This window comes from Heliconius melpomene, chromosome 21 (assembly GCF_056956725.1).
Source record: "Heliconius melpomene rosina isolate 202511_hmr_F chromosome 21, ASM5695672v1, whole genome shotgun sequence".
In the NCBI taxonomy this organism is placed as follows: Eukaryota; Metazoa; Arthropoda; class Insecta; order Lepidoptera; family Nymphalidae; genus Heliconius; species Heliconius melpomene.
In genome coordinates this window covers 6,700,786-6,712,908 of record NC_140409.1, presented here as the reverse complement: position 1 = coordinate 6,712,908, position 12,123 = coordinate 6,700,786, and the positions used below count along the sequence as shown (strand labels likewise).

The window sequence follows — 12,123 nt, the reverse complement described above, 5'->3', positions numbered from 1 at the left end:
ATCTGTACCTACATAAATTTAAGAATTTTACGAAAATAACGAAACATAGATAATTATTTGCCATACAAACATGCCCGAAGGTCGACAGTCGCGGACGCCGTGAAATGCTTACAGTACAGTCTCACACACTAGTTTACGTCGCCCGCACCGGTTGGTCACACACCGGTCACGCCAAGACGGAAGGTTCGGAGTGGCGAGTCATGACTTCATGAGCTCACGCTCAGTCAGTCTAACACGGTAACTGACGCGGCGCGTGCGTTACATTCGATTGTTAGTTTTATTTACACCGCCATAGACACTGTTACATTTTATATAATACACAATATAAGTTATATAGTGCTTAATGGAAACAATTTCTAGTCTTAAATGATTACCGCTTACCACTTTACCGCTTCACTCAATATTTTATGAGGTTAGTATAAATATTTTCAATTTTATGATATTACACATAAATCTTACTATTGTACCGGAAAACTTGTAGCTTATGTATTAAGGCGAATACGTTGGTCTAATTCGTGTTATTATTGTTAGTAAAAACAGCAGTATATATTTAAAGTGAGTAACTAATTATATAGATATTAGATCTAATTATGTACGCATAAAAAATTATAACTTTACCCATATCAGATTTTTTTTATAATTTATATCATCTTTTTTGAAATTAAAATAGTGCACATAGATAACGATATCTGACGCCATATCAATCAAATAATAACGTGTGTGTTATCAGTACCTTAGATTTAGCGACGACTGAGGGGATATATATTTTTTATTTTATTAATAGACTATTTAACAGCCATGCCATACTATTATTTGTATAGAATACATAATAACAGAAAATTTTATATCAATCTTAATTTTCCACTATATACGTAATCAAAGTAAATATAACAATGTAAAAAAAACCAACTTAACAATTGTCGATAACATCTTTAGATAAAACGGTAAATGTTAAATTTTTTTATAGACAAAAGCTCTTAATAATAGCCAATAGTTTTCGGAATGTTCCAAAATGGTTTAAAATTATAATTATATTCAATAGAGCATACGGTATTTTATTTCACATCTACAAAACACTAATGTCGATTCGTGTATTTAAATACAGCGATAGAGATTTATGTACCTATGTTATTTATTTATAATCTCAAGTAGCTTCTCTGGTTTACTTTCAAGAAACTTCAATCAAAACAAAGACTAATGTAATCAACGTGCCGACCTTTCTTAGCCTTTGGTGTAATGGAGTTATGTTTATAAATTTCATACATATTTTTTACATTTCATAAGAATGAAGCTGTACAAATTGTAATTTCTAATACTTGTAATAAGACAAAAACTACTACCTACTATACTACCATATATTTTAAACAATTTTCTTTTTATAATAAAAAGTAGAGTAGAGTTAAAAAGTAGAGTTCATATTTCAAGTTTAGAATACAAGATAAGATACAAACATACATAAATCATATGTTTTGATATTTCATGTATTTTCACTCGAATGCTATGAGTTTCAGTAATATGATACTGGTCATATAAATAAATATATATACTGCAATATATTTATTTATATGTCCGGTGGCATTTGCGCACAATACACTATATGAAAGATGATCTTAGCTGACTATTCTGCAATGTTGACTATGTCGTGCCTTCGGCGATAATTTTAACCATATCTACATTAAAATATATCTTTTTTTTTTATTTTAGCTTAACCAATGCGTTATTTAAAAATTAAAATTTTAGAAGTTACCGTAACTTTCAAATTGCTTCACAGATTTATATGGTTTTGAGGGCAGCATATTCTTGTTATTATGAAAATAAATAAATACATACAAGTGTACTTTATAGTTTAAACTAAAGTTATTGTATTAAAATTGAAATTATCTTAAAGTTAAACTAAAATTTGTAGTTAGTATATTTTAAAGAACAATATCATGTTGGGGGTCTTTTAAAACCGGTCCCGATCTTCAAATTTGTTTAAGCGCACTAGTCATAAACGAGATTTTCGATAAATATTGCGATGCCTTTTGAGTCCAGCTTGTCTTTATATATTTTTTTAGCTTCATGCCTTTCCTGCATATCATAGCTTAGGCAGAGGAAAGTTTTTCAAGCCAGGCAGAAACGAATTGAGAAATAGCGCAATTAAGCTAATTAAAACATTAAAACTAACATTATATCAATACTTTTAAATTACAAATTCCAAAACCTATGATTGTTATGTATGTTTTATATATATTTTATAACAGTATTTTTTATTTTTATATATATTTAATTTGCTAAATAGGGTATTATGTTTATTACTGCACGAATGTAAGTCATACCTTTGCAAAAATATATTTTTGCTTATATTTTCAAATAATATTTTTTATTTACTTATTAGACTATTTTCACTAAAGAAGCGAAATGACATTGTGCAACGAATTCGCATAAAAAAACTGCCGATATATGACTTTAATGCTAGCAATACCTTTGTGGCGTCTAATATTGTATAGAAATTAATACACATATTTGTAACGTGAACCTACCTAACATATCTGATAACGCGGCCGATAACGATATTACTCTGACTCACACACTTCTCTCTGATTCTAGTGAGTAAGCACAGTTACATTTCCACAAGTTTAATTTTAATATAATAAAAGTGATGTAAAATATAATAAGCTAATTAAAACTGAAAAATTACGGGAAAATATAAGGCGACTCGACCAGAAAGAATGGGATATTATTATCAAAGGTACAATATAGAATTTAGAACTGTATATTTTTCAATATTTTTTTATTTGTTACAAATGCAAATTACACAAAAACTGCTTAAAACATTATGTTGGAGTTTTATAAGAACGGTGAAGTTCATTCAGTTGTAAGATTCATTCCAAATAATAAAATATTAATAAATTATAAAGGCGTATAAAGACGTTCAACAATATATAAGCTACTTTAGTTAGGCATAAAATGAAGTAATGTGTCATACAATTATGGCAAATAGGTACATGTATATGCAAAAATTCCTTCCTAAGACGTGGTCATTTGTTTTTTAGCTGACTTGCAATGGTGACGTAATATCATGATAATGAGGTGGGCAACATGTTGGCAACTAGTGTTGTTGCTGACGCAGGTGCTTGCACAGCGCGCCGTGCCCACCGCCTGTGAGGAAGACGCGTGCAGATGTGACTCGTTTACAAGGCTTATATGTAATTGCACCAGAGAATTTAACGTAAATATTCATATTATATTCAATATCAAAATTAATTATTCTAGATTAAATAAATGTCAATATTGTCCTTATTTTTCAGGAATTAACTTTGAGGCCTGATGGAGCATACAGAGTTCCGCCGAGAGCGACATCTATTATAATAAATGGCTGTGAACGTGTTATATTCCTATCGCAAACGATTCGAAATCTTATACAACTAAGAACGATAGAATTAAGAAATATTGAAAATATGATTATAAGTGAGCGAGCTTTAGCCTGGTCTCCGTTTCCTCAGGATAATGAAGTTAACCCAGGAATTAAAATAACGATTATAAATAGTACTCTAACCGAAATTTCCTCACATGCGGTTCAGGGGCAAATTAACGATATAGTTATTAGAGATAGCAGAATAATGAATCTAAAGCCCTTCGCTTTGTCAAGTTTAACTGGAGTTAAAAATATAGAACTATCAAACAATGTATATGATAAAATAGAGATACAGGCTCTCAAAAAGTTTACCACGGAAAATTTCATACTGAAAGGTGGTAATGCTAGATCTCTACCAAGCAGATTTTTGTCAGATGTAGAAGTAATCAACCTGTTTCGAATGGAAGGAATGACTATCAAGCTACTATCAAGTTTAACATTTCTTGTCAGTTCACCAAAGAGAGTATTGATAGAAAGCAATATTATAGAGACTTTGGAAGGTGATTCTTTTCACATAACTTCAAGAGGTCCTATAACTTTCAGAAATAACACTGTGACGACAGTGAGCAAGGGTGCTTTTTTAGGGTTAACGGTTGATGCAGAAATTTTGTCTATTATGGGTCGTCAAGAAATTTTGATAGACAATAATACAATGACTTCAGTGAACCCCCTTTCTCTTTTATACAATGAAACCTCCTTATCACTTCGAATAGATGGACTAAATCTTGACACCCAATGTAGCTGTCAATTAGCAGATGAATGGCAAGTAGTACTAAGCCATCAAAAAGGAATAATTAATTGTTGGTATCAACTCGAAGCACATTATATGTCTCTACCTACTTTTGTTAATAGCCGTTGTGGTTCATTTAAACAAACTTTTTGGATTTTTGTGATTGTGGGTGTTTTGATTGTTATATTGATTGCAGTAATAGTAATTTTCTTTATTGTGAGACGTGAAAATGAAAAAAAGAAGAAAATGAATGTGGTAATGCCGGATGGTAAAACCTATAGAGAAACTGAATTTCATATTGTAGTCGAAAGGGCAGAACTAATAACTACAGATTTGTAATCAAGTTTATTTTAATATGAAATATGTTTCTTATGTTAAGTTTAAATTAAATGTCTTTATTGTTATAAAAAAAAGAGTTGCTACCTCAAAGTTTGAAAATAAAAAATACTGTGCCAATAATAGGTTTATGATTTAATTTCGTTTCATATTATAGAATTTATAATTATGATTAATATATAATTTAATATTAACATACTACAGTACTGCTAACTATATTATATACATTTTATTATATATTTTATTTTTTATCATTACCATCACAGCGTGCATCATTCGTTTAAAGTTTTTAAATGCTAAATCCTAGAAATGTCATAATCAAATAATTAAAAAAGGTATTTCCTAACAAAATAAGCGAAGATTGGTAAATTTAACGTTTTGTTTATTTTGTGACATACATATTTAGATTTTAGTTTAAGTTAATGTACATGTTAATATGTCCTTTTAAATTCCTAGATCGCGAATTGAACAGTAATAATATTATAATCTAACCTTACCAACATGTCAAGGTCATTTTTCTATTATTTATTTTATGGAAAGGACAAGGCAAACGAGCGTACGGGTCACCTGATGATAAGTGATCACCGCCGCCCACGACTTCGAGCAACACCAAAGAAGCTACATTCGCGTTACCGCCCTTTAAATAATAATCTTAAATATTGGCGTCCACAATTGGCGTAAATTCTATAATAAATCTCTATTTTTTTACCAGTGAGTAAATAATGTCTACTTATTTTTAATATAATCATAGTTATTATATATATATTTCTATGTAGTATATAAATATTTTATTTATTTTTAAATATTGTTTTACGCAAATATATATATGTAGCTGCAACTGCGTCATCATAGTTCTTGCACTTGTCTATTAATAATATTGTGACCTTGCAAAGCGAGTTGAATAATATATTATAGTACTTAGATAAATGCGAATGATCAATTATTCCTTATGCAATGCCGTGGCGCAGTTTCTGAAAGGCGTGGCTTATGTGATGTGAATCTAACTCTACTCTTTATGTAAACGTAGTTTATTTTGGGGGAACATATAAATCATACATTCCCCCGAAATGGAATTATTTCCAACTTATTTTTCTTTTCTACAACCATCTCTAAGTAATCATGTCGTTGCGATGGTGTTCGTAACTTTGTGCGTAATTACTTGGGATTTTTTTTCAAAATTATTTTCAATTCCATCTAACTGGATATTTATTCAGATTTTGATAATTATTGTAATAATACTATTTACTATTAAAATAAAACCAACGTGGAATACGTTCAAATGAAATTTATCAAGGAGCTTTTAATTATTTTTTTTTTTATAAATATAGCAGTAACCTTTAGCTTATTATAATATTATTATCACAGTATATATAAATTGAACTAGGAGGTTAAATATCAATTATTACCTCTCTTTTAAGGCTATTATTTTTAGGACTTTACTCCAAATATATAGTTTTCAGATTTTCCCTGGACTAGTCCCACCTACAGATGCTAGCTGCTAAATTTCATAATTCTAGGTTATAATTTGATTTCTTTTATAGTGTCAAAATACTAGGAGAAAGAAGACAAGAAAGATGAAATAATAGAAGCGGCCATATCTTTACGGCTTTTCTTTAAGAAAAAGTAGAAATACGAATTGTTCAGGAAATCTTGAGGCCGTAGATCTGAATAAATGGTTTGAATTTGAACTTGATATCTTGATATTATTAATATTTAGTATTTGGCAGCAAAGTTCAAAGTTGTTTAACCTTTAGTATTTTTGTAGTAATATGTGTTTACGTCACTGCATGCATACGATGTTTATGCATGCATAAACATCGTAAACTGAAAAAACATCCTTAATTAATTAATTAATTTAGGTTAATTTATATATTTATTTTTTTATTTTAATTTATTAATTAATTTAGGTTAATTTATTTATTTTATTTAGATTAATTTATTTAGGTATAGGTTTAAATTGTTCCCATAAAAGGAGCGGTGATGCTTCAGTCCTGAATATATAATATAGTTAGCAACATTTCTCGTTCTTTGGAAGATTTTAAGCGAACTAAGAGTCTTTGAAATGATATAGCTGATGTGGGATCACTTGGGTCAATTGTTATACTCGCAGGTGACTCAATACGAGATCCGTGGGTCAGTAGAAGAACGACATCAATTTGTCGGCAATTACTGAAATCTCTTAGACACTTAGCTTTTATATTTATTATACTTCTGTGACCAAAATATCTTCACATTCGTAACTTTTCAGTTTTCAAAGTTTAATATAATTTTTTCATGAATACATTCCTAATTTGGATTAAATAAAAGGGTTTGTTTTTTGTTTGACTTGAGTGGGCACCGCTTGTGGGTATTTCGTATATTGATCATCTTTTGACATTTTAGTTTAGAAATCCTACTCAACGTAAATGAACATTATTTACATTACTTTATACTTAATACTATATTTAATACTTATGCTAGCTAAATGAATATCCTCCACATTTACTTCCATAAATTGTATATTAAATATTATAATGAGCATAAAAAATGCAGATCGAGGCCGTCATGCTGCTGCGACTGAATTTAAACGCGACGTTTACGGGTTCGATTCCTACTCGGAGAAATGAATTATTTTCATTTCCTGCAAAAGATAGATAAATAGCAGCGCTTAGTTCCGCCACTCAACAAGTAATGGCTTAAAAATTAGGCGGAAAGATGGTAGCGTAGTGTCTTAACACTAGGAGTCCTCTGCCACATATAACTGACAGTATATGCGGAATGAAGCATGAAACTAATAACAAAAATTTAGAATCTTTAAAAGTATACTCACCTAAGCAGCGGCATGCCATCCAGCACAGCGTGCACTGTGGGTGGAGATCCTAATTCAAGTCCACGTGAGAGGAGGAGTGCTTCAGTCTCGTCTGTGCCCGATTCGTCACCACCACCAGCTGTACTTGACGACATAGCGTGCATCTGTACTTCTACTATCGTGGCTACGACGACAAAAAAGTGTCACTTATGATTCTGACTCTCGCCATGTTATATTTTTATTTATGTACATATATATATATATATATACATACATAAAATGATTATTATGAATGATAATATATATTCAGTCACATTTACAGTAATGTATGCATACATAAATTAATAATATATCGGAACTTAAAAATGTGCAATTTACTACATAGGTATTAAATGACACATTTTGAAAAAATAACCATTTGTCAATTTTACGAGGAAATTTGATTCAATAAAAGGAGAACGTGAGCGACTGTAAGTATGACATATTTATGCCACAATATTGGACTACAATGGCACAGTTTAACACACGTGCAGCATTATATTCCAAGCACGCCATCAGACAGGCTTAAATCAAGTCGCCTAATCATAAAACTCAGAAGAATATATACTCACAAGCACTACAGTAGGTATATGATAAGTGGTTAAGTACCTACACACTCTAAAACAATGTCAATTATAAAGAATAACTTAGTTTTTTAATTCTGCGTAACAGTAAACATTATAATTAATTTTAAAAGTAAAACAATAGATATTAATTTATATTTTACTTATCGTAGACGTTTAATAATTACTATTTTTGTTTTAATTAGCAGAATGTTTTACGTTATTAGCTGAATGATTCAATAGTGCATTAATATTATCAATCATTGGTGTAATCAACAAATACTTATATCATGAAACTAGAAAACCTCTAGAACTTTTAGATGTTGCACATATTTGGTATCGAATATTCAAATACATTGTAGATTTGAAAATATAAGGAAAACCTTGACATTCATTCAATCTTTACATTTATAATAATATGATAATTTACAAAAGGTGTCGTTATTTTTATCAAAAGAAGATGTCGTCATGCTAACCCGTTTTAGACAATTTATGGCTATTAATATAGCAAACGAAATACGCGGTATCATAACTCGTATATCCACAACAATACTGCAATATTTATTTAGCGGATTATTTGTTTCCCTTTATATTTGATATAGATTGTTGTATAGATATCAATCGATTTATCCACAAAAGATTGTTAAATTCTACATTTAAACTTCAAAGTATGTGAAACTAACACAATTTAGTCAATTAATTCTAAAATATCTATACGATATCTTGTCGTGACGACATATATATAATATGCACAGTGTAAGTACAATATACACATTTACAGAAGATAATTATGACAACTCAGTTCACGCACACTTACTCAACTTATATGTTCGAAATGACATTCACTTCCCTTTGTTCATATCTGTTACTTTACAACACCATTAAAAATTTATAATTATTAAAATATATAATTATATATTTTGCCGCGAAAATCGGGAAGGCTTTTAGCCCCGCTCTCCCCTACTAATATTGCACGCATCTTAAGAATGTTACATAATATATGATATAATACATAATATAATTATTTACCATGAGTAAGTGGCGGTACGTCTAGATCGGGCGCGAGGAGTCGAGATGCGCACGCAGCGCCCAGGTGTACGAGCTCCATCTCGAGGGTCGCTAAGCCACCGAGCGTTCCTCCAGTTTTGACATTCGTGAATGGCGCCTCCTCGTAGCCGACACATAGACATCGAAACCCAAAGCGGCTCTCTTCACTGTACACACAATACGGACATTTAATTATTCGTCGTAAAATTAGAGGCCTGTCGTGGTGCAGGGGCACAAGTGCAAGACTGTAAATGCAACAGGTTGTGGGTTTGATCCCCACTCGAAGAAATGAAATATTAAATATCTTCCTCCAGAATTCGGTGGAAAATGAGGACTGGAGTGTCTTAACACTAGGGTTCCGCCTCTACCCCGCTGCGTAAAGGATACAACGTGGACGTTCTCATAACCACAAACTGCAGTGGTTAGGCGCATGACTGGTAAACAAAGTGTATTATACCTAATATTCATACTTAGTATAAAATAAAATCACTACTCGCGGATATGCGCTTAGACCGTTCAAACTACGTAAAGGAAATCTTTTTTGAATAAATAACTCTATTCAATACATTTTTATAAATTTAAATACTTACTTATTAGATTTATTATAATCGTTTATGTAGTCTGAGGTCGTTTCTAAGGAGAAAATTACTTCATTTCCGGGCACCAATAGCGACTTTTGTGGCCTGTCTGTAGGTCTAAAATAAAAAAAAATGCAATAAATTTGTTATTCAAAATATAAATTTCATATGTACAAATAATGTATAAGTTACTTACATGTTAGACAATTTAGGCGTGACACTGACATAAGTACAATTGTAATGCATGCACGGTGCATCGGAGCTAGTCTCTTCTAGCTCTTCTGCTTCGCCAGTCTCTGAAGTTAACTGGACCAGCCGCTGTAAAGATCCATCTCTTGTAAGCTATATTGTTTTTTAATATAAGTTTACGATTGCTTTGTACAGAGCCTAGATGCTAAAAAAAATTTAATCAAAAAATCCCATACACAGCAGGGTGAGGCACAGGAAACAGGGAATTGCGTGTTGAATGGCGGCACTCAACGACGTGCTTTGCCTCGACACCAGAGCGAAGAAATGGATATATATATATATATATATATATATATATATATATAAGTAATTATTGAATTATGTCGAGTGGGATCGAACCCACAATCAGTCGCGTTTACAGTTTAAGTTTACTTTGTGCCCTTATGCCACGACAGTTTGAAAAATGATATATATATATTTTTTTAAACATATATAAATTTTTACAACTTGTATATTTTTAAAAAAATGCAGTTTTTTAATTGAAAAAACTAGAAGACATTGAATATTTCAACAGTAAGTACTAAAAGCAAATTATATTTACCATATTCGCTGTATGCACAGCCAATTATTATCAAATTCTCTCTCTCTCTCTCTCTCTCTTAGACAATCAAAGATTTACTGGATAATCTATTGTATTATTTGATCTATTATGAAAATGAATGACGGCGAGTGAATTTTAAAACCAAACAATGCATCACATATTCATATTATGGAATTAGCCCCAAGGCACACATTACACAATACACATGCGTAATGAGACTGACCACCTAGACAGTATGCAACACCGTTTCGCACTTACACGGATAAATCTTACAATGTTAGATATTTATTGAGAGGTTAGCAAGCGTAAGATTACATTTCCATTACCTCAATAATATTATTTAAGCATAAACTTCTTTCTTAGCTGCCTTAAATGTGAGTTTATATTAATAGCAAATTAGCTGTGGCGAAGGGTTTACATAACTCGATTCCTTTTTCTTATCTTATTGATTATAGTTTTTAAATATATATTATGTAATTATATACAAATGTGTATTGTTCAGTCTACATAAAATTAAAAGTATTGTCTCATTGTAACACATATCGTGCAACGATTAAACGGCGCTTCTCCGTAAAAATAGCGAAGACGTGGCGGAGATTTTTATCTTCCCACTTCATATTAAAAGGTATTTAAAATTATAACTTGTATGAAAAGTAAAGACTTTTTTTAAATTGAGTTACCATACTTTTATAAATTTTCACCCTTCGCCACTGTAAAATAAACAAGTCTATAGCAGGTGATATCTGTAACACAAACATCAGAGGTGCAGATCATGTACTCGGTAGACGGTCAGTCAATGTGTTGCAGCAGTGTGGCAGTGTAGCGTTGTGATCACAATGAATGGAATTAATGGACGACCGCTACCTTATATACCTTGCGGAATGGTGGGTCGGCGACCCGCGCGTCCGTGATGCAGTGGCAGCGATGCTTCGGCGCCCCGGCTATGGCATACACCGTGAGAGTGTCCTCCGACTGAGCGGTGATACTGCGCGGGTCCATCTCCAATACTATCCAAGATACGGTTGGTGGAAATAACACCCTGTATGACAACACAACACATTGTTTTTTTATTTATTTTATTATAAGGAATTTATTAGTATTGTTAGTTAGTATCTTTTTTCTCAAAAACAAAATATTTTGTATTTAACTAGGCTATTACAAACACTTACGAGTCATAAAGTTACATAAGGAAGTCAGTAGTTATTCCTACAGGAATCTACCGTTAGCTCAGAGGATTTCTTCCTTATTTATAATTTGTACTATCTTTAAATCTCTTTAATTTTATATTAAGCATTAATATTACAATATATATAAATAGAAATAGAAATGAAAGTAACCTTTTATTAATAACTGTAGATTGTTTGTATGGGTGGTCGCTTTCCACCCACGTATAATATTGACTGGTCGTGGTAGCGGTAGGAATGTCATCAGGACTAGGTAGCGCGTGGTTTATGGCCGCAACATGCGGGAGCAGCTGGTGAATTATTTCAAGAAGACGGACTACACTCTGTAAAATAAAATTTGATGATGAATGTTTATTATAATAGTAATAAAGAGGGTTTACAGTAGCATTTTCATGATTAGGGGCGATCCATAAATTACGTCATACGAATCTCGTTTTTGTCACAGCTGGTTAGATACTATGATATCACATTTTTTGCAATTACAAATAGAAATTATTAGATTAAAACAACAGTTCCTAAATTATGTTTGTATATTAGATTTTGAAATATGATGCGAAAATGATTTTCTACACCCTCAAAATTTTGATTTTGTCTTACGTTTATGGATTGTCCCTTAAACATGTGTTACAGTTCGCGGATTGCACGTATCTGGAGTCTTTACAAATATTTGT

General features: G+C 31.4%; 2 protein-coding genes across 3 annotated transcripts in view; one reads left to right on the top strand and one right to left on the bottom strand.

The window, feature by feature from the left end:
* The window catches only part of hiw (MYC binding protein highwire), a 67,474-nt gene that overhangs the window by 43,262 nt on the left and 12,089 nt on the right, over positions 1-12,123 (bottom strand). Inside the window, exons 28-33 of the mRNA XM_085206267.1 lie at positions 11,606-11,775; positions 11,142-11,307; positions 9,675-9,796; positions 9,491-9,595; positions 8,883-9,067; positions 7,273-7,435 (exon numbers count right to left, since the gene is read on the bottom strand). Of these exons, the coding sequence (XP_085062393.1) occupies positions 7,273-7,435; positions 8,883-9,067; positions 9,491-9,595; positions 9,675-9,796; positions 11,142-11,307; positions 11,606-11,775 (911 nt within the window). The remainder of the gene's footprint in view (positions 1-7,272; positions 7,436-8,882; positions 9,068-9,490; positions 9,596-9,674; positions 9,797-11,141; positions 11,308-11,605; positions 11,776-12,123) is intronic.
* LOC146527065 (uncharacterized) lies at positions 133-4,586 on the top strand. Of its 2 annotated transcripts, XM_085206270.1 has the most exons (4): positions 133-412; positions 2,590-2,731; positions 3,036-3,211; positions 3,291-4,586. In XM_085206270.1, exons 3-4 carry the CDS (start codon positions 3,062-3,064, stop codon positions 4,464-4,466), a joined length of 1,326 nt encoding a protein of 441 aa, XP_085062396.1. In that variant the 5' UTR covers positions 133-412; positions 2,590-2,731; positions 3,036-3,061; the 3' UTR covers positions 4,467-4,586. The 2 variants fall into 2 exon arrangements, with proteins under 2 accessions (XP_085062396.1, XP_085062395.1); XM_085206269.1 differs by lacking the exon at positions 2,590-2,731 and having other exon boundaries at positions 134-412.

Coding starts and splice junctions, on each gene's coding strand:
- LOC146527065 (XM_085206270.1), top strand. CDS start 3,062: ATGATAATGAGGTGGGCAACATGTTGGCAACTAGTGTTGTTGCTGACG. Junction 3,212..3,290: donor ATTGCACCAGAGAATTTAAC/GTAAATATTCAT, acceptor CTTATTTTTCAG/GAATTAACTTTGAGGCCTGA.